Raw genomic sequence first — 24,399 nt, 5'->3', positions numbered from 1 at the left:
TGGCTCAGACTTTAGTGAGATGGGTCAGAAGACGCTCGCCCTCTGGTTCCCACTCTTCTCTGCTCTCCAGCCCTCAACCCCACCCCTGCCCCGTTAGCATTCATTTATTCATAGGGGCTTTTTTGGTGTGTGTAGAGGAGGAGGGAGATATTTTTAGGATTCTGCAGGTGATGCTTGAGAGATACATGGAGTGGGGGTGGGGGAATCCCAGGACAGTGGAGGGCACAAAAGGGCATCTTTGATTAAATCGATGTAGGCCAGAAAGTGCTGGAACTCTTCTTGAGAAATTTGGTCATTCCTTGTCCTGTATGCAAATAGCTTTGCATCAGGCTCCAGGTTATGGAGGGAGGCGCAGTGTAGGGGGAGGTGGCATGTCCCACAGCTATTTGGTGCCATAGGAGGGGCACTCTTTCAGCCACTGGAAACCAGGACCCTCAGAAATAATCTGGGAAGGGCCTGAGGCTGTGACATGAAGCGATGGGGGCTTGGAGCCCTGTGTTTTGGGCATCCTTGTGCATGTATGTAGCCAGACCGAGATCATCTTGGGTGAGAAGGGAAGCACGTGTGGCCACCAGGAACGACAAGGTTGGCAGCGGTGGAAGGAGAGGCTGACACAGGCGTGTGTTAACCAAGGTGTTTATAGCCTCTGTGGCTCTCCGACAGCGCGGTGAAGGCGTAGGGCCCTGTTGGCTCTAACTCTAGGGTGAAAGCAGGAGAACAGAAGACCACGGTCCGGCATCCTTGCTGGAAGCGAGTGGCCCTCTGCTCCAGGGGAGGAGACAAGGAGAGTGACATGAAGAGCTCGTCTCTCTGGAGGTCTCCAGGTCCACAGTGCTACTCCAGGACTGTGGGGGAAGGACGGGGCACAGGGGTGGAGGAAGCCATCAGGGGAGGTAGCAGACCAGGTCCCCGGTGCCCCCATTCCTCCTGCACCCCTGCCCGACCCTGGCCTCCCAGCGGCCCCACCCGCCCCATGCTCAGCCTGTGCCAGGTTCAGATTCAGGAAGGTGTGGCGTTGGTCCTTGGGCGAGGAAGGAAGGTTGACTGTGAGGAGAGAGACAGGATGAAAGGAGTTCCGAAGCGTCATCAGGGGGCGACCTGCTGTCATGGACCAGCATTCTCCCCCCAACACTGACCCAGAAAACTAGGTTTTGATGAGTGAATGGATGAAGGAGGGTGCTAGGGGTGTCTGGAAGTGATTGGGTCCTTGATCCTGGGAGCTTCAAGTCTGAGGGAGTGGGGGTCACAGTCCTTGACTCAGGGACATGGCTTCTGAGACTGCCGGGTCTGATGTGGGAGGCCAGGCTCCAGGGACATGGCCTCTCAGGCCTCTGAGGATGCTCGGTCTGATGGGAGAGACAAGATCCCTAACTCTGGGAGCTCCCAGTCTGATGGAGGAGACAAGATCCCTAACTCTGGGAGCTCCCAGTCTGATGGAGGAGACAAGATCCCTAACTCTGGGAGCTCCCAGTCTGATGGGGAGACACAGTCCCCAACATCTGGAAGCTCCCAGTCTGATGGAGGAGACATGGTCCCTACCTCTGGGAGCTCCCAGTCTGATGGAGGAGACATGATCTCTATCTCTGGGAGCTCCCAGTCTGATGGGGAGACACGGTCCCCAACATCTGGAAGCTCCCAGTCTGATGGGGGAGACATGGTCCCTACCTCTGGGAGCTCCCAGTCTCACTGGGAGTTATGGTCCCCAGCATCTGGAAATTCCCAGTCTGATGGAGGAGACATTGTTCCTGACCACTGGGAATTTCTGGTCTGAAGAGGAAACACAATGCCCACCACGTAGGGGTCTCCATCTCGATGGAGGAGATCATCCTTATTTCAGCTTGAGAGAGAAATGTACCCTCTGAGGGTAGAAATTCTGTTTTCTTACTGCATCACAAAGCACGAAACATGATCTGCATTGTCTAAGATGACAGTCTGAGGAGGGAGGCATGGCTCCACCCTCACCCTATTCCGCCCGTCTGATGGGAGAGGTACACGGTGAGGGAGGTGGCAGTGTCTCCCGTGTTTTATGGTCCAGGGAAAAGGGTACCTTACCCTCAGTCTACACCCTGTATTTTGAAACCTTTGGTCTGGTGTGCTTCTTACAGAAGAGAGAAGGCATGGAAGTCCCATTGAGTGCCCCAGTCCAATGGAGGAAGCCAGTTTGCCCCTGGTCTGTCGGTTTGACAGACGAGGCAGGAGCTCTATCTGGGGAGGCCCAAGTCAGCTGGAGGACTGAGTCAGCTGGACTCCGCACTATTGGGAGCCCTTGTCTGAAAAGAGCTGCCCCCTCCCCATCCCCTCCTGCACACTCACGGGCCACCTGCAGCTCCACTTCCAGCGTCTCCGTCTTGCCCTGCAGTGTGACGGTCTTGAGGGTGTAGCGGCCGGCATCCGTGAGGTTCAGCTTCTGCACCAGCAGTGAGCAGTTGGGGAAGCCCACCTCCCGGCCTGTGTGCGCGGGGCCTGCGATCCAGTTCCCGGAAGGAAGTTGGCTGAGAAGCCGGTTAGGCTCGGAGGCAGGCCCGCGGTACCAGGCGTAGACCAGCAGGTCCTTGGGGTAGCCCTGGACGGTCAGCGTCACGTCCTGGCCCTCCATCGGCCGGGTGGGCACCGGAACGATGGTCATGACGACCGTGGCCGCTGGGGAGAGAGCGAGGGCGGCTGGGTCAGCTGGGCCTCCATGGGTCACAGCGCCCCCCGCCCACCCCTGGCCCGCTCATCTATGCCTCCCGCAACTGACTGGCCCTCCCAGTGCCGGGGTGCCAGAAGGGAGACAGAGGAAGGAGGTGGTGACTTGTGTGTCGGTGGAGGTGGATTTTGTGTCTCAACAATGCCTGCCCGCCAGGAAGCTGCGTTTTCCCTCATTAGTTTGGGAGACCCCTGTGCGTGGGGGCCGTCTCTCTCCCATTAGACTAGGAATTTCCAGCTCTTGGGGGTCTATCTCTCCCCATTAAACTGGAAGACCCTAGAGGGCCAAGTCATGTCTCCTCCATCAGATTGGAAATTGTTAAAAGTCCAGGGGCTGTGTCTCCCCCATCAGATTGGAAATTCTCAGATTATGGGGGCCGTGTCTCCCCCATTAGATCGCTGGGAGCTATGTACTCCAGGTATTGTCTTTTCTGTGAGCTTGCAAGAACTCAGAATAGGGGGAGCTATAGTTCCGCATTAGATTGAAAGATTCCACAGAGTGGAGGCCATGTCTCCTCCATCAGATTGGAAATTCCAATTTATTATTGGGCTGGGTCTTTCCAGTCAGCTGGGGACCCCAGAAGTTGAATGGGGGACATGTCTATCCCATCAGTCTGGAAATTCCTAGAAAGTGGGGGGCCTGTACTCCCCCATCAGATTGGGAGTACCCCCAAAAGTAGAAACTGTGTTTCCTCCATCAGACTAGGAATTCTCAAAAAAAAAAAAAAGCCATGTCTCTTTAAGAGCCCATCTCCCCCATCAGAATACAAAATCTGCTGAAGTGTCCCCTGTGTCTCCTCCATCTGATCAGAAGTCATGCCATCTTCATCACTGCTTGGGTGGCGTGTGAGGCATTGCCTCTTCTCTCTGACTGGCAGCTCTTGAATAGGGAGGCCGTGCTTCCCTAATTCACGACCGTCTGTGCGAGGGCAGAGACCATGTCTCCTCCATCAGACCAAGTGGGGGCAGGATGGTGGCCCCCTTTCCTGTGCCTCCCCCTTTGGTACCTGCCACAGGGTGGCCGACAGTTCAGGAGGCCTTTGGGGGCGCTGTGCCCACTCCCTGCACATACCTGCACACCTTGGACACCCCCCATCTTGACCTGCAGAGACGGGGCTCTGGGCGGCGCCTCAGGTCATCTGGTCCACCCCCCTGTCTCTTGCCAAGACCAGCTGCCAAGGCCCCCCCGTAGGGTGGGGCAGGAGGTACACTTACCTCTGGGGACGCCATTTCTGCTTTGGGTGAAAGAGATTCCACCCTTTGGATGAGACCCAGCCTGTTAGTAGGAGGGAGGCACGAGGGCGGGAAGGATTGTTGCCACTGTCCCTGGGGGATGGTGGCCACTTGGGAAGGAACCAAGGCAGAATGAATGAGGCCCTCATGTTCAAAGCCACCATCCCCAGGGGATGAGCAGATGTCCCCTGAGGATCATGATGGCTCTGAGAACACCAGCTGTGTCCGTGCTACCCCCACCGCCAGGTTGTTTAAGGACAGAGGCAAGACAGTGCCTCTCTCGCTGTGTTTTTCCATTTGCCAATGAAAGGCAGTAATTTCCCCGGGAGCGCGTTTGCCTGTGCGCGGGTGTGCGCATGCGCACACCAGCATCCGCGCCAGATAACTGAATAATTGAGTTGGCTGCGCGGAGGTTCAGCTGTTTCTGCGGCAGGGAGGGGGCCCAGCCTGCAGCTGCTGTGACAGACTGAATTTAAAACAGGGGCATGCATATAAAGGGACATCGAATGTTTTTCCACTCTACCGCTGCACGGTTTGAGACATGTGGCCCGTTTCTGGCTTTGCCACCCCTCAAGGAAGAGAGTCTGATACGTCGATTTTTTTTTCCGGGGTGGGGGTGTGATAAGGCACAGACTGCCTTCCTTTTGTCACCTGGGGATGAAAAGGGTCCACCTGAAATGCCACTTTGTCCTTTGGCCAATGAATGGGGTGAGAATCTCTCCCTTTCCCATCATCTGTTGGGCAAACGGCCGCAGAATGGTGGGTGGAGCAGCCGAAGCTGGGGTCCAACTGGGCCTCCAAGGGAGGGGGCGGTGGCCAGGCTGGGGGCAACTCACCAGAGAGTTTGACCACCACTGAGGCAGATCCAGAGAGCAGGGTCTTGGGGTTCTTAACAATACACGTGTACGTGCCCTCCTGGGCGGCTGTCATGCTACTGATGTTCAGGTGGTCTTGGTCGTTCTTTAAGGCCCGCCCATTGAAGGCCCACACATACTCGGGCTCCGGGCAGGACCGGGCCGCGCACCACAGCGTGAGGGACGTGTTGAAGTCGACTTTGATGGTGCAGCCTGTGCGGGTGGTGGAGTCCTGGAGTATGGCCACGCGTTCTGGGCCAACTGTGAGGGCGGGAGGGAGACGAAAGGGCAGTGGAGGGAGAGGGCCATCCAGGCGGGCACCCGCCCAGCTTTCTTTCCACCAGGAGGAGCCCCTGGGAAAATCTGGAGCAAAAAAGTGCTCTGGCCTTTGCAAATCCCTCATGGATCTCTAACTTGCTCTAAGATCTTGACAATCACTTTCCCTCTCGGGGGATTTCAGTCGTCTTTTCTGTAGAAAGACGACGTTGGGGGCACTGAACAAAACCCCTGTGAGATGTTTTTGACATCTACGGGTTCATTAAGGGAAAAAAAGGCCTAAATGATTGGTTTCCGATAAGCCATTCTAAGAATCTAGAATTCTAGGGTTCCAAGAGCAGGTATTTCTAAGTTCTAGGAGGCTGAGTCTAGAAATCTATGATTCTAAGATTCCAGGGTTGGGCAGCTCTAAGTTTCTAGAATTAGAGTCTAAGAATCTCTGCCTCTAGAGTTTCTGGGGTTCTCAGAGTCTAGAATCCAGAGCTTCTCAAATCTAGAATTCCCTGGTTGTAGGATTCTAGGCTCTGAGTTTTTCTGCATTGCCATCCCTCCTGTACCTGAGTGATTTCTTTCCTCTGGGTTGTTGTTTAGTTGCTCAGTCGTGTTGGACTCCTTTGTGACCCCCTGGACTGTAGCCCGCCAAGCTCCTCTGTCCATGGGATTTCCCAGGCAAGAATACTGGAGTGGGTTGCCATTCCCTTCTCCAGGGGATCTTCCCGACCCAGGGATCTAACCTGCATCTCCTGCATTGGCAGGTGGATTCCTTACCACTGAGCCATCTGGGAAGCCCTTTCTCTGAATGCCACATGGTGTGTCTGCTGCTCCTGGGGATGACTCCATACTTTGGTTATGTTTTTAATTTTATTTCCCCTCCCATTCCACCATTCATGTCCCCTCTCCCTTTCAAAAATAACCAGTCCTGGTGGTATTGATTCAAAGGGAAAGATGATTCAATTTCGAACATGGTCTTCTTGTCCTTTGGAGATGGGTCGAGTGCATTTTGAGGGGACCCTTTGGTTTCTAACCCCAGCTGGCCTACTGACTCACTGTGTGCCCTTGGGCACCCTCTCCTGGCCTCAGTTTCCCCATCTATGAGGCTGGGGGCTGGGCTGGGAGGACTCACAGTACACGGTCAGGTTGACGGGCTCGCTGCGGCTGACACTGACAGGGTTCCAGACCTCACACTGGTAGGCGCCGGCCTCCTCCCTGCGGATGCCATGCCGAGTCAGCACCCGGCCATCGGGGGACAGGCCAAGGCGCACGGCGATGGGCAAGGCGTCGCCGTTGAAGAACCAGCGGACCTCAGCAGGGCTGGGGCTGCTGCATGTCAGGTGTAGAGTGTCCCGGCGCTCCACCAAGGCCGTGCTGTTGGCCACGACCACGGGCTGGGCCAGCATCTCTGTGGGGCAAGAGACAGAGGGGGAGGGGGCCGGGCACTGCCTGCTCCCACAGTCTCCCCCTCCCCAGGCAGGGGGCATGGCTGGATCCCAGTACCCCTGAAACCCCAGCCAGAGGGGCAAAGAACAGGATGAGAGGAAGGTTTAAATCCTGGAAGCCATCTGGGAGGAGGTGAGCATTTTAATGTTATTTTAGGACTTTTTTTTTTGATGGCACATTTTTTAGGTTTTTTTTTTTTTTTCAGGATTTGGCAGGAGCTGGGAAAGCCCAGCTAGGGTAGAGGGGGCTCTCGGGGGTGTCTCACCATAGACCTGCATGTGTCCGTAGCCCACCTCCGTCTGAAATTGCCTGTTGAGAGTCTGCAGGATGTAGGTGCCCGAGTGCCCAGGCAGGGCACCCTGGATGTCCAGGCCACCGTCAGGGCGCACAGCCTCTCGCCCCGTGTGGGCTGGGCCAGGGGTCTCATCGCCTGTGCTTACGATGTAGCTGGCTACCAGGTAAGACAGGCTGAGTGTGGGCCCCGCGTACCAGTTGTAGGCCAGCAGTTCCCCCGAAAGCCCTTGGACAGCCAGAGTCACGTTGTCGCCCTCGGCTGGCTGGGCAGGCTCGGGGGTGATAATGATCTCGGCCCCCGCGCTCAGGAACGCGGCTGAAAAGGAGCCAGAGGGGTGGGGTGAGACGGGCCCGACCGCTCCCCACATTTGATGGGGGAGGAGACATGGGCTCCTGGCACATGTGTTTCCTCCATACAGTAAGTGCTCAGTAACTATCTGCCAGGTGCTGATGGGGTCTCAGTCCTGGGGGGGTGGGGGCTGGGATCTGAGGACTGGATCTGATGGGCTGCGCTAAGGATCTAGCATAGGCCTTGCTCATACCAAGCTCACAGCACCCACTCAGCCCATGGGACCCAGGACGAGACCCAGAGGGTTTTCCCCGGCCGTGAGAGTCATCAGATTAAGCGGCCTCATCCTGCCCCCCGGGAACCCTGGCTCCCGGTTGGGTGCCCTTCCTTTGCCTCCCCAGGCTCAACCACAGCAGAAAGTAGGGCTGTGATTAATCCACTCCACCCTTTCTGTTCTCAACCCAGGAGATAAGCCCCAAACCCGACTAGCTGGTTGAGTCTGCCTGGGATGAAATTGTGTGTGGCTGCCTGGATCAGGAAGCTGTGGCGGTTCTCACATAAGAAGTGTTTACATGCCTGGCCTGGTTTCTGGTACTTTCCATGCTGATGGAGCCTGGCTATGAGCAAGGGCTCTGGATCTAGCACTCAGCCCTGTCGCTTTCTGGCTGTGTGACCCTGACCAGCGACTTCACCTCTCTGAACCTCAGGCTTCTGGTCTATGGAGTGGGGGTGATGGGTGGGGTGATTATGAATACACAAAAAGTGTATAGGACAACACCCGGTAGATGGTAGTAAATGCTGCTGGGGATGACCTTCAAATGACCCCAGGAATTAGACCCATTTCATAGATGAGGAAACTGAGGCTGAGAAGAGGAAAGCAACTGCCCAAACCACATCCTGAGGGAGGATTGATTACAACTGAAATCAACAGCTGTCGATTACAACTCATGGTAGTTAAGGCTTCTGTAGCTCAGTAAGGATTTGCTACATGAATGAAGCACTGCAGTGGCTCCCTAACCCACACCCCGCTTTTAGAAATCTCCAAAGTCACCTCAAAAATCTCTTTGGGTGACAGTCCCCGGCCTGCCCCACACTGGTGATTCTTGGAGGAGTAAATTGTGCCTGCATGAAGCAGAGCTGTCGCCCCTACCTGCTGGGTTTCTGGCTCATACCCTCCCTCCCCAGACTCCCCTCCCTTCCCTGAGACCATGAGGCAACGGCTCTAGGGGTGCCATTTTCGCTCACCACTGAGAAGGAGCCATCTGCTTCGGATCAGCACCATCTTTCACCCCAAAGCTGGCTCTTGGAGACAACGGCGTGGTGGCCCGGCGCTCCGAGGCCCTTCCTGGTTGGGGTTTCGCTCCGTCTGGCGCTGGACCTGGGAGGATTCGGTGATTTGGAGCTGGGGGAGATCACCTGAATTTGGAGGGATCGAGTCACCGAGAATCTGGGGCCCTGTTTGGGTACCAGAGCGGGTGTGGCAGGCACGGGCCAGGGGCCACGACCTGGTCAGGCCTCCTGGGGCGCCGCCTGACCTTCTTTGTGCCGAGGGCCCGGGTTTGGTACCGGGAGAAGAACCAGGTCACCAGGGAGGTGGGAGGAGGGCCAGGGGAAGATTTTAGGGCAGTTCTTACCCACAGCGCAGGCCGACTTGCGGGGGACACTGAGGGATAAAACCCATCCACGGTGACTGCCATTTTCCCAGGCCCAAAGCTGTGGGTGACCCTCAGGTTTCATCTCAGTGGCTGCCCTGTGATGTGGTCACTGTCAGAGTCCCAGCGGGCAGATGGGGAAACTGAGGCATGGGGTAAGGGCTCTGACTTGCCCAAGTTCCTGCAGGCAGGGGGTTCTGAACTCCGCTTTGTTTCTGAACCCACACAGGAGGGAAGGAGGCTAGTGACTGTACACTTTCTCTGGGGCTCTGTTTTTTGTTCATTTTTTATACATATTTATTTATTTGACTGCACCGGTTCTCAGATGCGGCACATGGGATCTTTAATCTTCGTTGTGGGAGGCAGGATCTTTAGTGGCGGCATAGTGTCCAAGTTCTCTGACCAGGGATTGACTGGCCCCCTCCCTGCATTGGAAGTGTGGGATCTTAACCACTGGAAGTCCCAGGGGCTGTGTTTCTTGTTGGTTTCCTACATGGGGCTGAGCAATCCACACTGTCTCTCTTCTTCCCCTGAAGTCGTGTTCTGTCTGTGAAATGGGCATATGTGAACCCTTTGGGGCCAGAGAGAGTCCAGTCTTGACCTTGGCTATACACTTCCTGGAAGTGAGGCTGGAAGCAGCCTCTTCCTGAGTCTCTGTTGACTGCTCTGAAAACCAGGGGTGTGTAGACTCTAATCAGGGCTGTTGACTGATTAGTGAGATGCCACATATCAGGAACTTAGCACCTGGCAGAGTTGGGTCCCAAACAGAAGAGATGGTTGGTGTTATTGGACCTAGTTCCACTTTTCCTAGTTTCCATGACCATATGCAAGTTATGGAGCCCACTGGGCCTCAGTTTCCTCATCTGTAAAATGGGAGTGATGATGATACCCATGTCATGGGCTGTTGGAATGATGAAATGAATGAACTTGTGTGAAGTACTTAACATGATGCCTGGCACGGAGCAGAGGCTCAAGAAGAAATCACTCAGGGACTTCCCTGGTGATCCAGCAGCTAAGACTCCATGCTCCCAATGCAGGGGGCCCAAGTTCGATCCCTGGTGAGGGAACTAGATCCCACATGCTGTAACTAAGACCCGGTGCAGCCAAATAAACAAACAAAATATATTTTTTTAAAAAGAAATTGCTCATTCATTCACCCTACAAATATTTAATCAGTTTTGTTGGTCTGCCAAGCACTGTCCTAGGGGCTAGTAGGTAGAATTCCTGCCCTTGTGGGGCTGAGATTTGTGGGGTAAACAAACCAAACATAAAATCTATCCCACGTTGGATGGAGATAAGTGCTGTGGGGAAAAATCAAGCCAGGAAGGTGGCTGGCGGTTTTGGAATTGGGGCCAGAGGTGGCGGGGGCGGGGGGCAGGGAGGCTGTCTCTGGGAAGGTGATGCTCGGTAGAGGCCCTGGGGGGATGGGGCGGGGGTGGGAAGCACCACCCCCACAGTCAAGAACATTTGTTCTTGACAAACGTGTTATCAGTATCTCGATGGTGGCTGGGTCCTGGTGTCTCTGAGGCTCCAGCATCCTGCTTCTGGGCCGGGGGCCATACCTGTGGCTCACCTGTCCTGATTTGCTCCTCCAGCACTGCGTCCTCAGCTGCCCTGGGAGGGCGGGGCTCTGACGTGGGGGACAGCGTGAGCTGAGGGGGTGGGTGCGGCCAGGTGAGTTGTGGGTTACCTGGCACACTCCCCCATCCCTCCTGTGACCTCAACTCGCCCTTCTCTGTCCCAGCCCAGCCCTCTCCCCTGAGCCCCGGGAACCTCATCCAGGGGCTCAGGATATCATTCAGGATGCTTCCCCCTCCCCACCTCCCCGGATGTCCCTGGGCACCTCTTGCTCACCCGTCCCAAAATGACCTTGAGATCTCCCCCTAGACCTGCTCCTCTTCCCCACCATCTTATCAGAGATGGCGCCACCGTCTACCGTCACTGGGGCAGAGACGGGGCCTTGTCCCTGATTTTAATCTACGCCCCCTGCCACCGCATGCCACAGTCTCTCATGCCTGCTTCTTAAATGCCCTGTGCGTCTTTGTCTCGCTCCCTGTGGCTCCTGCCTTAGTGCCGGTCTCCCCAGCCTGCACTGGCCCCTCATCTGGCTTCCCCTCCCCAACTCCTCCCTGGTCTCTGACCCTGGTTTGGCTCCCTCTCAGTGCCCAGAACCTGCTATGGCTCCTCAGGAGAAAGCTATGCCCTCAGGAGAAAGCCCAGCTTGTGACTGTGGCCCGGCATGGCCTGGCCCCTGCCTGCTTGAACACCTGTTCCTTCTGGGAACTCTGCTCCAGTTATTCCGCCTCACTGGCACTCTCTCCACCCAGCACATCCCTGCTTCCCTCTGCTCTATTTCATTGCCTATTCGACAACTCCCCTTCCTCCTCCAGGAAGTCCTCCTGGACTCCTAGACTTCATGAGGTGCACCCCTCATCCCCAGTCAGTCCCAGCCCTGACCACCTTGGGTCTTCACTGTCAGGGGGTAGGTCTGTTTCTTCAAAGCGACTGAGTCGTGGGAAGGCAGGACTAGGGCCACTGTGCTGTGGGCATCACCGTGTCCCCAACACTGCCCAGCACAGGATCGGGTGATGGAGCAAAGGCTGAGAGAGTGTTTGTGGAACTGGACGCCAGGGGCAGATGACATAGACAGGGGAGTCTCCAGGGAGGTCTGGGCTTCTGGGGATTTGCCGTCTGGCTGAGTAGTGAGCAGAGGCTTTGGCTCTGAGAGTCTTGAGGACAGATCCTGGCTTTTGTCCAGACCCCACCATGGCTCCCTACCACCCTCAGCAGCGCTCAGACCCTCCGCTCTCTGTGGTCCCTCAGCAGCGCACAGACCCTCCACTCTCTGTGGTCCTTGCACTTCCTGATTCACTCCTGGCTCCATCTCCCCAGCCCCTCCCCCTGGTGCTCCCAGACACGAGCCTGGACTTTTGGTCCAATTGAGTGCTGTGGTTTCTTGAGCACCTACTCTGTGCCAGGCCTAGAGCTGGGCAGAAAGTCAACCTGGCCATCCTGGGCAGGGGCCTTTGCCTGTCTGGCAGGTGGGTGGTAGGTGATCGTGACACTGACCTCTCTGGGGTTTCTCTGGGGGTGAGGGAGAGCAGGTGCATGGGCTCAGTGCCATGCCTACTCCAGAGTGGGCACTGGGTACTCAGGGGCCATCATTCATTCACCTTTCAACAAACATTTATTGAGCATCTCCTAGGTGCTGGGCACTGTGCTAGGTGCTGGGTTATAGCTACGAATAAGACTGGAAAAATCCCTGCCCCATAGAGCTGACCTTTTGTTCGGGGCGATAGTCAGCTTACAAGTAAATAGATGTAATATATCAGGTGGAGATAATGTGATGGAGAGGGACAAAGCAGGAGAGGGGATGGAGGGACCTGGGGCACTGGTTTATGTAGGGTCAACAGAAGATGTTTTAGGAGGTGACATCAGAGTAGAGACTCAATGAGGGAAAATCGAATCTGGGGGATTCTGGGGGAAAAGCATTCCAGGCAGACAGAACAGCATGTGCAAAGGCCCCGAGGCAGCAGTGTTCTGGTGAGTGGGAGGCTGGTGTGCCTGGAGCACAGTGAGTGGAGGGGGGCAGAGAGGAAACATGGGCGGATCCTGCAGGGCCTTGTGGGCCACAGGACTTTGGCTTCCACTCTGAGGTAGGAGCCCTGGGAGAGATGTGAGCAGAGAAGGCATGGGCGCTGACTTAGGTGTTAATAGGATCTTCTGGCTGCGTGTGGGGCACAGACTGTGGGAGGTGGCAGCAGATGCTGGGAGGCAGTGGGGTGACCAGAGCAGTCTAGACAGGGCGTCCAGGGTGCTGGTGGTTGTTCAGTCACTCAGTTGTGTCTGACTCTTTGGGACCCCGTGAACCGCAGCATGACAGGCTTACTATTCTTCACCATCTCCCGGAGTTTCCTGAAGCTCATGTCCATCGAGTCAGTGATGCCATCCAACCATCTCATCCAGTGTGGTAGTCACTGCGATGAGCTTATCCCAGTTTAGATGAGCTGTGAGTGAAAAGTACACACCGAAGAGGTGATCGTCTTGTAATATACAGAAGTATTGAATCATGATGTTGTGTGCCTGAAACTAACAGTGTTGTAGGTCAATTACACTTCAACTCAAAGAAAAGACACGTGATCACAGTATCCTAATAGGTCCTGCAGTGAACAGTATTTACATTGTCATTATAATGGTGCAAACACTAATTATTGACATAATTAAAAGCAGGGGCTTCTTAGGTGGCACAGTGGTAAAGAATCTGCCTGCAATGCAAGAGACGTGGGTTCCATTCCTGGATCGAGAAGATCCTCTGGGGAAGGAAATGGCAACCCGCTCCAGTAATTCTTGCTTGGAAAACCCCATGGACAGAAGAGCCTGGCAGGCTACAGTTCATGGGGTTGCAAAGAGTCAGACATGACTGAGCATGCACGCGTGCATGCAGGCATGATAAAATTTTGAAGAGAGGATGAGGGAGGAGAGGTGGAGATATTAAATCTTCATGTCTTATAACATCTATAAATTTATAATTATTTTTCTCTTTTTTTAAATTGTATTTATAGGAGGCGATAGGCTTAACTAAACCTGTTGTGACAATCATTTCACAAAATATGTAAGTCAAACCATCTTGCTGTGCACCTTAAACAGTGATATATTCAACTTTTTCTTTCTTTTTCCTTTTTGGCCATGCTGTATGGCTTAAGGGATCTTAGTTTCCTGACCAGAATTTGAACCTGGGCCCTCGGAGAAGGCAGTGGCACCCCACTCCAGTAGTCTTGCCTGGAAAATCCTATGGACGGAGGAGCCTGGTAGGCTGCAGTCCATGGGGTTGTGAAGAGTCGGACACGACTGAGCGACTTCACTTTGACTTTTCACTTTCATGCAGTAGAGAAGGAAATGGCAACCCACTCCAGTGTTCTTGCCTGGAGAATCCCAGGGATGGTAGAGCCTGATGGGCTGCCGTCTATGGGGTCGCACAGAGTCAGACACGACTGAAGTGACTTAGCAGCAGTAGCAGCCTCCACGGTGAGAGCATGGAGACCATGAGGGATCTCCCTATATAAGTTTTTTCCTAATAAAACTGAAAAAAAAAAAAACCCTTGAAAGTGAAAAGGAAAAAAAGCTCACAAAATATTGAAGATTTATTGCAGACACATACACAAAGAATCCAAAACCTATTGTTCACTTTTTATATTGAGTCCATGTTTAAACGATGGGCACTAGTGATAAACAACCCACCTGCCAATGCAGGAGACATAAGAGACGTGGGTTTGATCCCTGGGTCAGGAAGATCCCCTGGAGGAGGGTATGGCAACCCACTCCAGTACTCTTGCCTGAAGAATCCCATGAACAGAGGAGCCTGGCGGGCTACAGTCAATGGGGTCACACAGAGTTGAACACGACTGAAGAGACTTAGCAGCATGTTGAAATGATAACATTTTGCCTATGCTGGGTGACATAAATTTGGTTCACCTGTTTCTTTTTATTCTTCTTCATGTGATACTAGAACATTTTAAAGTGTATGCATGGGTGGCCCACGGAGGGGAGAAGTGGTTGGGTCACTGATATATTTTACTAACGATTTATGCATTATTTTGACATTATTGGCTTTACCTATTGTCTCAACCAGCATCACCCTCCCTCCCTGAAAACCCATTTTGCAGACAAAGAAACTGAGGCTCAGACCTTAGCTTTGGGAAATTGAAGTGGGCAAGTCTTAATTTTCTCTGCAGCTGGGACAAAGTTCTCTGACCTTATTTTGTCCACTCCATCCCCTGACCCCTGCCCTCTTTTCTCACCAGCCACGTCATGAGTGCCCTAGGGAGCTGGGGGTGACCTGGAGCCTCCTCCATTCTGTCTCCTCTCTGAGACTCTGCCCACGACTGACGACGTTTCTAAGGTGGAGCCCGTGGGTGGGGCTCTCGTGCCAGGACACTTGCCCCATCCTTCTGGTTGGAGCCCTCGCTCTGAGAGCTGCTCGCTTAGTGAGGCTGAAGCAGGTTTCTGGACCCCTGTTTTCTGTTCCCCTTATCTCTCCAGGGCGAGGCTGGGGGTGCTGTAATATTTACTCATGGATCGGACTTCAGGGTGTGGCTTCCTGTGCCGGCTTGGCAAGGTCTGGGCTTGGTCTTGGGGAGGCTGTTGTTGGGGAGAAAGAACTTCACGATCCCTTAATTCCTCACCCTCGGAAGAACGTCCAGGCTACTGTGCCTGGTGGGCGGTGGACAGAGACCGGAGGGGCCAGCCTCAGACCTTCGCCTTGGCTGTTCCCATTGCCTGGATACCTGTCCCGCTCCCTGCCCCCATCCCAGTCTCACCTTACTCACCTGGGTTTTTCCAGGTCATTCAATCATTGAACAAATATTTATCGAACACTGACTACCTGCCAGGCTGGCTGGGGAGACAGGCAACATCCCTCTCCTTGTGGGGCTAAATCCTATTGGAGGGAGACGGGTTATAATGGAAAGACTGATAGAGAATATCATGTCAGGTGGAGACAAGTGTTATAAAAATATGAGATAGGGCCAGAGGATCGGGAGTGGCAGCGGTTGCTCTGTTGGTAGGGAGGTCAGGGAGTCTTTCTAGGAGGTGATGTTTGAGCTGAGACCTGAAGCAGGAGACCAAGGAAGACTCTGACTATCTAGGGGCGCTGTGTTTTTGGCAGAAGTCTTGGGCTTCCCAGGTGGCTCAGTGGTAAAATCCCCCTGCCAATACTGGAGACTCAAGAGACGCGGGTTGGATACCTGGGTTGGGAAGATCCCCTGGAGAAGGAAATGGCAACCCACTCCAGTATTCTTGCCTGGGTAAAATCTCGTGGACAGAGGAGCCTGGCAGGCTACAGTCCATGGGGTTGCAAAAGAGTCCGACGTGACTTAGTGACTAAATAACAATGGGCAAGTGCAAAGGCCCTGAGGCAGCAAGGGCCAGGATGAGTGTGAGGAAGGCAAGGAGACGGGGTGTGGCTGGAACTGGGTGAGACAGGACAGTGGGAGGAGCTGGTTATAAGAGGTGGGGGCCTTCCCTGGTGGGCCAGCGGTTAAGACTCTGCGTTTCCACTGCAGGGGGCACAAGTTCAATACCTGGTTGGAGAACCAAAACCCCTAACTAAAATCCCACATGCCATGTGGCACAGCCAAGAAAAAAGTGTAAAAAGGAGCAGGGGACCCAGAACAGGGCCCTTTGGACACAAGATGGCCCATTATAGACGAGTCACGTGATGGTAAGGCTGAACTTGGGGTAAGAGCCAATGAGGAACAGAGTGAGTGAAGTGAGTGAAAGTCGCTCCGTCGTGTCTGACTCTTTGCCACCCCATGGACTGTAGCCCACCAGGCTCTCCCCTGTCCATGGGATTCTCCAGGCAAGAATACTGGAGTGGGTTGCCATTCCCTTCCCAGAAGGGAAGGGTTTAGGTGTAGGGTGAGGGGCCACAGGGGGCCAGGTTGGCACGAGTGAGGGGATGGGTTTTTCTGGAAGGTGGTTGAGGCCTGTAAGTGAAGGGCAGAATTAGGGAGGTGGAGGGGAGCAGAGAGAGGGTTGGGGTTCTCTGGGGACCCCGAAAGGGCCTGGGAGGGGCGACTTGGCTAAGTGTCCTTACTCTCTGGGCCTCATTTTTCCCCATCAAGAGTATGGGAAGGGGCCGGACTTGGATTTTGAGTTATGATTAAAAGCGATTTAAAAGCTTTGGAAAACTTCATATTTTACATGCTCATCCAAAGCAGAGGGCAGAACAACGCCCTTCCCCGGAGCTCGGGCCAATCTCGTTTTTGTCCCTACCCATGCTCTTCTCTCATTTGATTTTGAAAGCAAATCCCAGCCACAGAATTGTTTTTATTCACACTTCAGCCTGTATCTCTAAAAGGTTCAGTGCAGTTCAGTTGTTCAGTGGTGTCCAACTCTTTGCGACCCCATGGACCACAGCACTCCAGGCCTCCCTGTCCATCACCAACTCCAAGAGTGTGCTCAAACTCATGTCCATTGAGTCGGTGATGCCATCCAACCATCTCATCCTCTGTCGTCCCCTTTTCCTCCTGCCTTCAATCTTTCCCAGCACCAGGGTCTTTTCAAAAGGTAAGGACTCATTAAAAAAAAAACTTACAATGTCATTGTTTCACCTAAAAAGTGAAAACAAAACCAACAGTGAACAATTCCTTAGTATCGTCATATACCCAATATGTCCAAATTTCCAGTCACCTCCTGAACGTCATAATGTCTTTGCTAGCTTCATTGGGGGGGCATACTTTCCATCCCATAATATTCACCTTGGAATATTCATCCCATAACATTCATAATATGCGGCCATTCCCCAAATATAGTTTTAGAAACGTTTCATCACCCCTCAAGGGTTTCCCTGTGCCAAGATCCAAAAATGGCTCAATATTTTGAAGTGTTTGCTTCACTTCAGGTGTGTTTGCTTCCATTCAGTGGAATGCTTTCCTCAGATGAAATCGTCTGTGGAACCCGAGTGCATCCAGCAGATAAAAGTACCTCGGGGCTCGACTCAGCCCCCTCTCCCGAGTAGAGGATCCAACCTGCAACCCCATCAAAGGTGTGGAGGGTGGTGAAGGGGCGTCCACACCTCTGAGGCCAGGCTACTCGCACCATTTGACCCCGGCCGACTCTTTCAGAGTGCAATGCCCTTTTGCACACAAAGGGGTTGAATTTGGGAGAGAAGGGTTTTCCCCATGAATCATTATCATTCTTGGTCATGGCCCAGTGCACTTCCTTCCCCACGCAGCCACTTCCTCGTTTGTAAAACAAGGAGCCACAGGCCTGAGAGTCTAGAGGTGCCCCTGGACTCATGGGAAGTAGGTGGTGGTGGGCAGTGACCCCTAGTGGACAGAGATGGGGCCGAGCGCACCAAGGAGCCGGGGGGCTCCCAGTCCCAGCCAAGGACATTGGTCTCTTCCTAACCGGGCCAAAAACTGGGCCAGTGCCTGAAATTCCAGCATCAGCGATACCTCCTTCGGATTTAGGCATTCCCCTCTGTTTGGATGCGCAGATCCCAGCATTTGAGTGGGTGTGGGTTACATCCTGGTCCCTCGTCCTTTCAGACTGGAATGGTGCAGAGGATAAAGCTTGGAGTTAGAAAGTCTTTGGTTCCATTCCCAGTTTGTCCCTTTACAGCCTGTGTGATCCGATCTTTTTCTTTTTTGGCTGCAGGCTCTCCAACCAGGGATTGAACCCATGCCCCCTGCAGTGGAAGCTCGGAGTCCTGAGCGCCAGGGAAGTCTCTTACTTGACTTTTCTTAGCCTCCGTTTCTGCATCTATAAAATAGGAGGAATCATAGTACTTGCCAAATGAAACTGTTTTGAGGATAAAATAAATAAGGCTGCCGTCTATGGGGTCGCACAGAGTCGGACACGACTGAAGCGACTTAGCAGCAGCAGCAGCAGCAAAGCACTTATTGCATGGCGTTTGGTACATGCTCAAGAGACATTTATTATTAATTATTATTACATTGGCTTCCATATTTCCTTCCTCACTAGACTTTGAGCTCCCTGAGAGTAGGGGTTAGTCCAGTTTATCTTCCTGTCTCTGGTGCTCAGTTGAGTTCACTCGGCAGAGTTTGACGTATAGTTCAGTTCAGTTCAGTCGCTCAGTCGTGTCCGACTCCTTGCGACCCCATGAATCACAGCACGCCAGGCCTCCCTGTCCATCACCAACTCCTGGAGTTCACTCAAACTCACGTCCATCGAGTCAGTGATGCCATCCAGCCATCTCATCCTCTGTCGTCCCCTTCTCCTCCTGCCCCCAATCCCTCCCAGCATCAGAGTCTTTTCCAATGAGTCAACTCTTCGCACGAGGTGGCCAAAGTACTGGAGTTTCAGCTTTAGCATCATTCCTTCCAAAGAACACCCGGGACCGACTCTCCTATAGTAATTGCTCAATAAACATCTGTCAAGAGTGAATGGAGACGCTGGACGCAGGAAGAGAAGATACAGATAATGAGGATTCACACAGGTTCACTTATTCCACACGCATTCCTGGAACCCTTACCCTGCACCCCATGCTGAGTGGTGCTGGGACTCATCGGGTGGCCCTGACTGTGTTCTTTGGGGGAACTCACAGTCCAGCAGGGGGATAAACCCATCTCCAGACAGTGATGATGACCTAGCATGGGCGAGGCTGGGGTGGATAGGAACTCAGAATGGGAGATCTGACCCAGATTGGGAGTCAGGGAGGACTTCCTGGAGGAAGAGGCATCTGAGTCAAGATTGGAGGATGAATGAATGTGTAAGGCAGGTACAGTGGGGTGATATGGCTACAGGCATACTCCAGGAAGAGAGAAGAGAATACCTGCTTCAAGGTGAAGAAGTTCATCCCCTCAGATCACTGACCATAGGGTTGGGGGGAGGGGTAGAAGTCTGAGAGGTAAGACTGAGGGGCCCCCAGGAGGCAGACCCCGCAGGAGGTTGAAAGCTGTGGTGACTGTAGAGAGGATGGAAGGCCTAGCTCAGGACATTAGGGGGCAGGGTCCGCTGCCTGCCTCAGTGAGACCGAGGAAGGGAGGCATCCACATTTCGGGGTCTGGGCAGCCGTGTGGACTCCATAGGCGCCCAGAGGGGCAAAGAAAGGGGGCGAGGCTGGAGGCAGGTGGATGTGCGGCACCACTCCGCCCGGCACTGGCCTGTGGGCCTGCGCGGCCCTCTGCTGCCCCCTGCTGGCTCCGCTTTGACTCGCGTCCTGCCTGCAAGTCTTGGCAACCAGGATGGGTCCAGTAAGCCCAAACCCAACCAGGGACAAAGAGGGTATTACCTGGGCAGCCGTGCCGCAGGGCGCACCCCAGTCACTGTCCCCAATCTAACAGGACCGACTCGGATCTTCCGCTGCCTTCCCCTGCTGGCACGCTGAACTAAACTCAAGACTGGTCTCCCAAACCGTCCCCGTTTCTTTCTTTTTAAAAAAGCGTTATTGAGGTACAACACACGTACCAAGTATTAAGTGTGTTCCTAGAGTTGTACAACCATCACCACAATCAACCTTAGAACATTTCCATCACTCCCCAAAAGAAACCCTGTCTCCATTAGCAGTCATTCCCCATTCTCTCTCCCGCCCAGTCCCCTGCCCAATACCAACCTGTTTTCTGTCTCTCTGGATGTGCCTGTTCTGGATATTTCATTCGCGTGCCCATGGACGGAGGAGCCTGGTAGGCTGCAGTCCATGGGGTCGCTGGGAGTTAGTGACTTCACTTTCACTTTTCACTTTCATGCACTGGAGAAGGAAATGGCAACCCACTCCAGTATTCTTGCCTGGAGAATCCCAGGGACAGGGGAGCCTGGTGGGCTGCCACCTATGGGGTCGCACAGAGTCGGACACGACTGAAGCGACCTAGCAGCAGCAGCAGCAGCAGTCATCCACTGGGTGGTCTTTGGAGTCTGGCTTCTTTCACTTAGCATAGTGTTCTCAAGGTTCCTCCAGTTGTAGTGTGGATCAGTATTTCATTCCATGTATTTACTTATTTGTAGTTTTGCTGGGTCTTTCTCGTTGCTGCGCGGGCTTGCATCTAGCTGCAGCGAGTAGGGGCTGCTCTCTAGTTGCAGTGCCCAGCCTTCTCACTGTGGTGGCTTCTCTTGTTGCAGGGAATGGGCTTCAGTAGTTGTGGCGCATGGGCTTAGTTACTCCTTGGTGTGTGGGATTTTCCTGGACCAGGGATCGAACCTGTGTCTCCTGCATTGGCAGGCAGATTCTTTACCACTGAGCCACCAGGGAAGCTCCTATTTCATCCCTCCATGGGTAGATCACATTATGCTTATCCATTCATCTGCTGATAGCAAGTTGGGTTGTTTTAATTTTCAGCTGTTATGAATAACACTACTATGAACATTTGTGAACACGTTTCTGTGGGGATGTATGTCTTCATTTCTTGCAAACCTTGCCCTCTTGCAGCTTGGATGGCGCCACTGTCCCCTACCCCTCAGTGGCAAACAGGCACCTGGGCACTCTGGTACCCTGGCTTCCTCGTGCCTGTTTCCTTCTCCCTTGTAGCCCCTCTCCCTCATCCCCCTCAGACATTACCTTCAGCGCTGCTTGCTGTCAGCTGTCTGAGGGCAGGGATCTCTGTATGTGTTCTTCACAAGTGTCTCCTCAGAGCCTAGAACGGCCGCACACAGCAGGTGATCGATTAATGTTTGCTGAATAGATGAAGGGACACATTGTTAACAACACCCTTCTCCTTCATCTGCCTCATCTAATCCGGGATAAAATTATATAATATCAATATTTCATTCTAAATATCTTTCAGCTCTGTGCACTTCTTCCCCAGCCACCCCCTCCACCCTGGTCTAGCTCTTGCTGAAAGAATGTACAAGTCACTGAATGAATAGATGGGGTGAGGCAGACCCGCCAGAGAATTTCTCTCTAGAAAGCATAGTGGGTGAAGGTGTATTGACTGAGCTAGTCACATATATTTTGATTCTCCATATTCTGGGTATGAGGACTTCTCTGGAGGCTCAGCAGGAAGAGAATCCGCCTGCCAGTGCAGGAGCCACAGGAGACATGGGTTTGATTCCTGGGTCGGGAAGATCCCTTGGAGGAGGGCATGGCAACCCAGTCCAATATTCTTGCCTGGAGAATCCCATGGACAGAGGAGACTGGCAGGCTACAGTCCAAGGGATGCAAAGAGCTGGTCACAACTGAAGTGACTTCGAATGCACGCACGCACGTATTCTGGGTATCGGCTTCCTCGGTGCCTCAGTGGCTAAGACTCTGCACTCTCAAGGCAGGGGGCCCAGGTTTGAGCCCTGGTCAGGGAACTCAAGCCCACAGGCTGCAACTAAAGATCCTGCATGCCACAGTGAAGATCGAAAACCCCACGTGCTGAAAGTAAGACCTGGTGCAGCCAAATAAATAATGTTTAAAAAAAGAAGAGAGAGAGAGAGACGAACCTTTTGACGTTCTAAGCCATGGAACGAGTGGGGTTGCTTGTTGCTGCAGCATAACCCAGCCCATCCTGAAGCATCACTGGTCTTTCCTTATGCTTGATGCGTGACCTTGAGGCAGTCACTCCACCTCTCCATCAACAAAATGGGAATATAATAGTCCCAGCCTCCCGGAGGTGTTCTGAGAACTTAAATTCAAACCGGGAGAGGCATAGTCTAGTCAGCAGTTGCAGCTTAGGCATCCCTCGACACGTGGAATCTTCCCCATAGGAGATGAAACCTGTGTCCCCTGCTTTGGCAGGCAGAGTCTTAACCACTGATCCACCAGGGAAGCCCAGTTATCATTATATTTAAATCTGGCTTCATTGTGGGGGAGGAAGAAGGAATGGGGCCCGTTTCCTAGGGCCGTAGTAGGAACCTATATTACTCTGCTCGAATGGCCCTGACAAAATAGCACAGACCTGATGGCTTCAACAACAGTTATTTTCTCACAGTTCTGGAGACTGGAAGTCCAAGATCAAGGTGTCAGCAGACTTGGCTTCTTCTGAGGCTTCCTTCTTTGGCTTGCAAATGACCCTCGTTATGATTTCACATTTTTTTTCCCATGCGTGTGCATCCCTAGGGTCTCCTCCTCTTCTTTTAATGGTATTTTTACTTTAAAATTTTATTTATTTACTTCTGGCTGCACTGCACAGCTTGTGGGATCTAGTTCCCCAACCAGGGACTGAACCTAGGCCTTTCACAATGAGAGTAAGGCATCCTAACCCCTGGACCACCAGGGAATTCTCTCTTCCTCTTCTTGTAGGGACACTAATTGTACTGGATTACAGCCCTACCCCCTGACCTCATTTAAACTTTCAGTTCAGTTCAGTAGCTCAGTTGTGTCCGACTCTTTGCGATCCCATGGACTGCACCATGCCAGGCTTCCCTGTTCATCACCAACTCCTGGAGTTTGCTCAAACTCAAGGCCATCGAGTCAGTGATGCCACCCAACCATCTCATCCTCTGTCGTCCCCTTCTCCTCCTGCCTTTAATCTTTCCCAGCATCAGGGTCTTTCCCAATGAGTTAGTTCTTTGCATCAGGTGGCCAAAGTATTGGAGCTTCAGCTTCAGCATTAGCCCTTCCAATGAATATTCAGGACTGATTTTCCTTTAGGATTGACTGGTTTGGTCTCTTTGCTGTTCAAAGGACTCTCAAGAGTCTTAATCATCTCTTTAAAGGTCCTACTCCAAAAAGAGTCACATGGGGGATTAGGGCTTCAACATGAATTTGGCGGGGAACATAATTTATTGTAGAACAAAGCTGGTACCAAGGGAGCTAGAAGGCATGCAGTCAGCCTCAGAGAACTTACTCTTGAAAGTACTGCCATCATGGATGTGGGGGTTGTTTCATTAGGATTTACAGGGAGCTGGGTGTAACAGAATCCGATTAAGTAACGCAAGGCTCATTCTTCCACCTACCACACAGTCTTTGTTTTTCGGCTCTCAGAGGAAAAGCCAGTCTTTGCAGGGGCTTACATGCCCTGCAAGGTCTGCCCCTGCCCATCTCCCTAACCTCACCTCCCACCCTTTCCCCCTTCTTTATTCTGCTTCTGCCATGCTGGCCTCCTTGCTGCTCCTGGAACTCACCAGGCAGACTCCTGCCTCAGGGCCTTTGCGCTCGCTATTCCCACTGCCTGGAAAGTTTCCTTCTAGATCCCCTCAGGGCTCCCTCCCTCTCCTCCTTTAGGTCTTCGTCCACTGTTACCTTCTCAGCTAAGCCTCCTCTGTCCTCTTTGTTTAAAACCTCAATCTCCAAACACTCTCACTCTTCTCTATCCGTCCCACCCCAACACATCATAGGTGGCTCAGGGGTAAAGAATCCCTGGGTTGGGAAAATCCTCAGAAGAGGAAATGGCAACCCACTCCGGTATTCTTGCCTGGAAAATCAAATGGACAGAGGATCCTCGTGGTTTACAGTCCACGGGGCTGCAAAAGACTTGGACACGACTGAGTGACTGAGCGTGTGTGTGCGTGTGCGTGTGCACACATACACACACACAGTCCCCCAACACTCTTGCCCTCCTTCTCTCTTTATGCCTCCCGCCAACACACCACATATGTTATTTGTTTCTTGACTCTCTGTTGCCAGAGTGACCCTCCAGGAGAGCAGAGATGTTTGTTTTGAACCGTGCAGGGCACACAGTTTATTTATCGCTGAATGGATGAATAAATTAGAGGGCGAGAGATGGAACCCACATTGAGGACAGGGTTGAGTAGGGATAGAGGAGAAAGTGGCTGCCCCGAACTGGGGGTGCGGTGGGGGTGGTGGAATGGGCAGAAGTTGGCCACAGGTTCTGAGAAACTGAATTTTAAGAGGGGCTGGGTCTGCCTGGACAGGGAAGGGGCCCCGGCAGCGGTGGAAACTGGCCTGGACTGTCCTCTGGGGCCACAGGTTCCTGAGGTCCTTGTGATCATGGGCCTTGTGCTCTGGGGCACGTGTGGTAGGGAGCCCAGGGGAAGGGGCTTCCAGGGAGGTCAACAGAGCTGGGTGGGGCGCTGTGGGTTGAGATGAGGGAGCCCGGCCAAGCAGGTACTTGTGCAGTCTGGCTGGAAGCAGGCCTGAGACCACCCTCTGGGGGGCTTTGGAGTGGAGCAGGGGTAGCAAGAGCCTGCTTTTCCCAGGCATGGGCCCAGGCCAGGTTGCTGGAGGGCCAGACCTCAGGGCGCGCTGTTCGCTCAGCTGCGGAGTGAGGAGCTGGGCCGTCACCGTCCTGCTGGATGCTGCCGAAGCCACGGCCGCCTCCATCCTGTCGAC

The 24,399-nt window shown here is 53.4% G+C and overlaps 1 protein-coding gene across 1 annotated transcript; it reads right to left on the bottom strand.

Annotated features, from left to right (window-relative positions):
• Positions 1-624: 624 nt before the first annotated feature.
• CEACAM16 (CEA cell adhesion molecule 16, tectorial membrane component) lies at positions 625-24,390 on the bottom strand. Its single transcript, XM_052656807.1, has 8 exons — positions 24,302-24,390; positions 10,297-10,337; positions 6,754-7,098; positions 6,175-6,450; positions 4,758-5,036; positions 2,314-2,640; positions 967-1,044; positions 625-698 (listed from the first exon to the last, which is right to left on the bottom strand). Exons 1-8 carry the CDS (start codon positions 24,388-24,390, stop codon positions 625-627), a joined length of 1,509 nt encoding a protein of 502 aa, XP_052512767.1.
• Between the last annotated feature and the right edge of the window lie 9 nt (positions 24,391-24,399).

Source organism: Budorcas taxicolor, chromosome 18, assembly GCF_023091745.1.
Source record: "Budorcas taxicolor isolate Tak-1 chromosome 18, Takin1.1, whole genome shotgun sequence".
Lineage (NCBI taxonomy): Eukaryota > Metazoa > Chordata > Mammalia > Artiodactyla > Bovidae > Budorcas > Budorcas taxicolor.
This window is presented reverse-complemented; position numbering and strand designations above follow the sequence as displayed.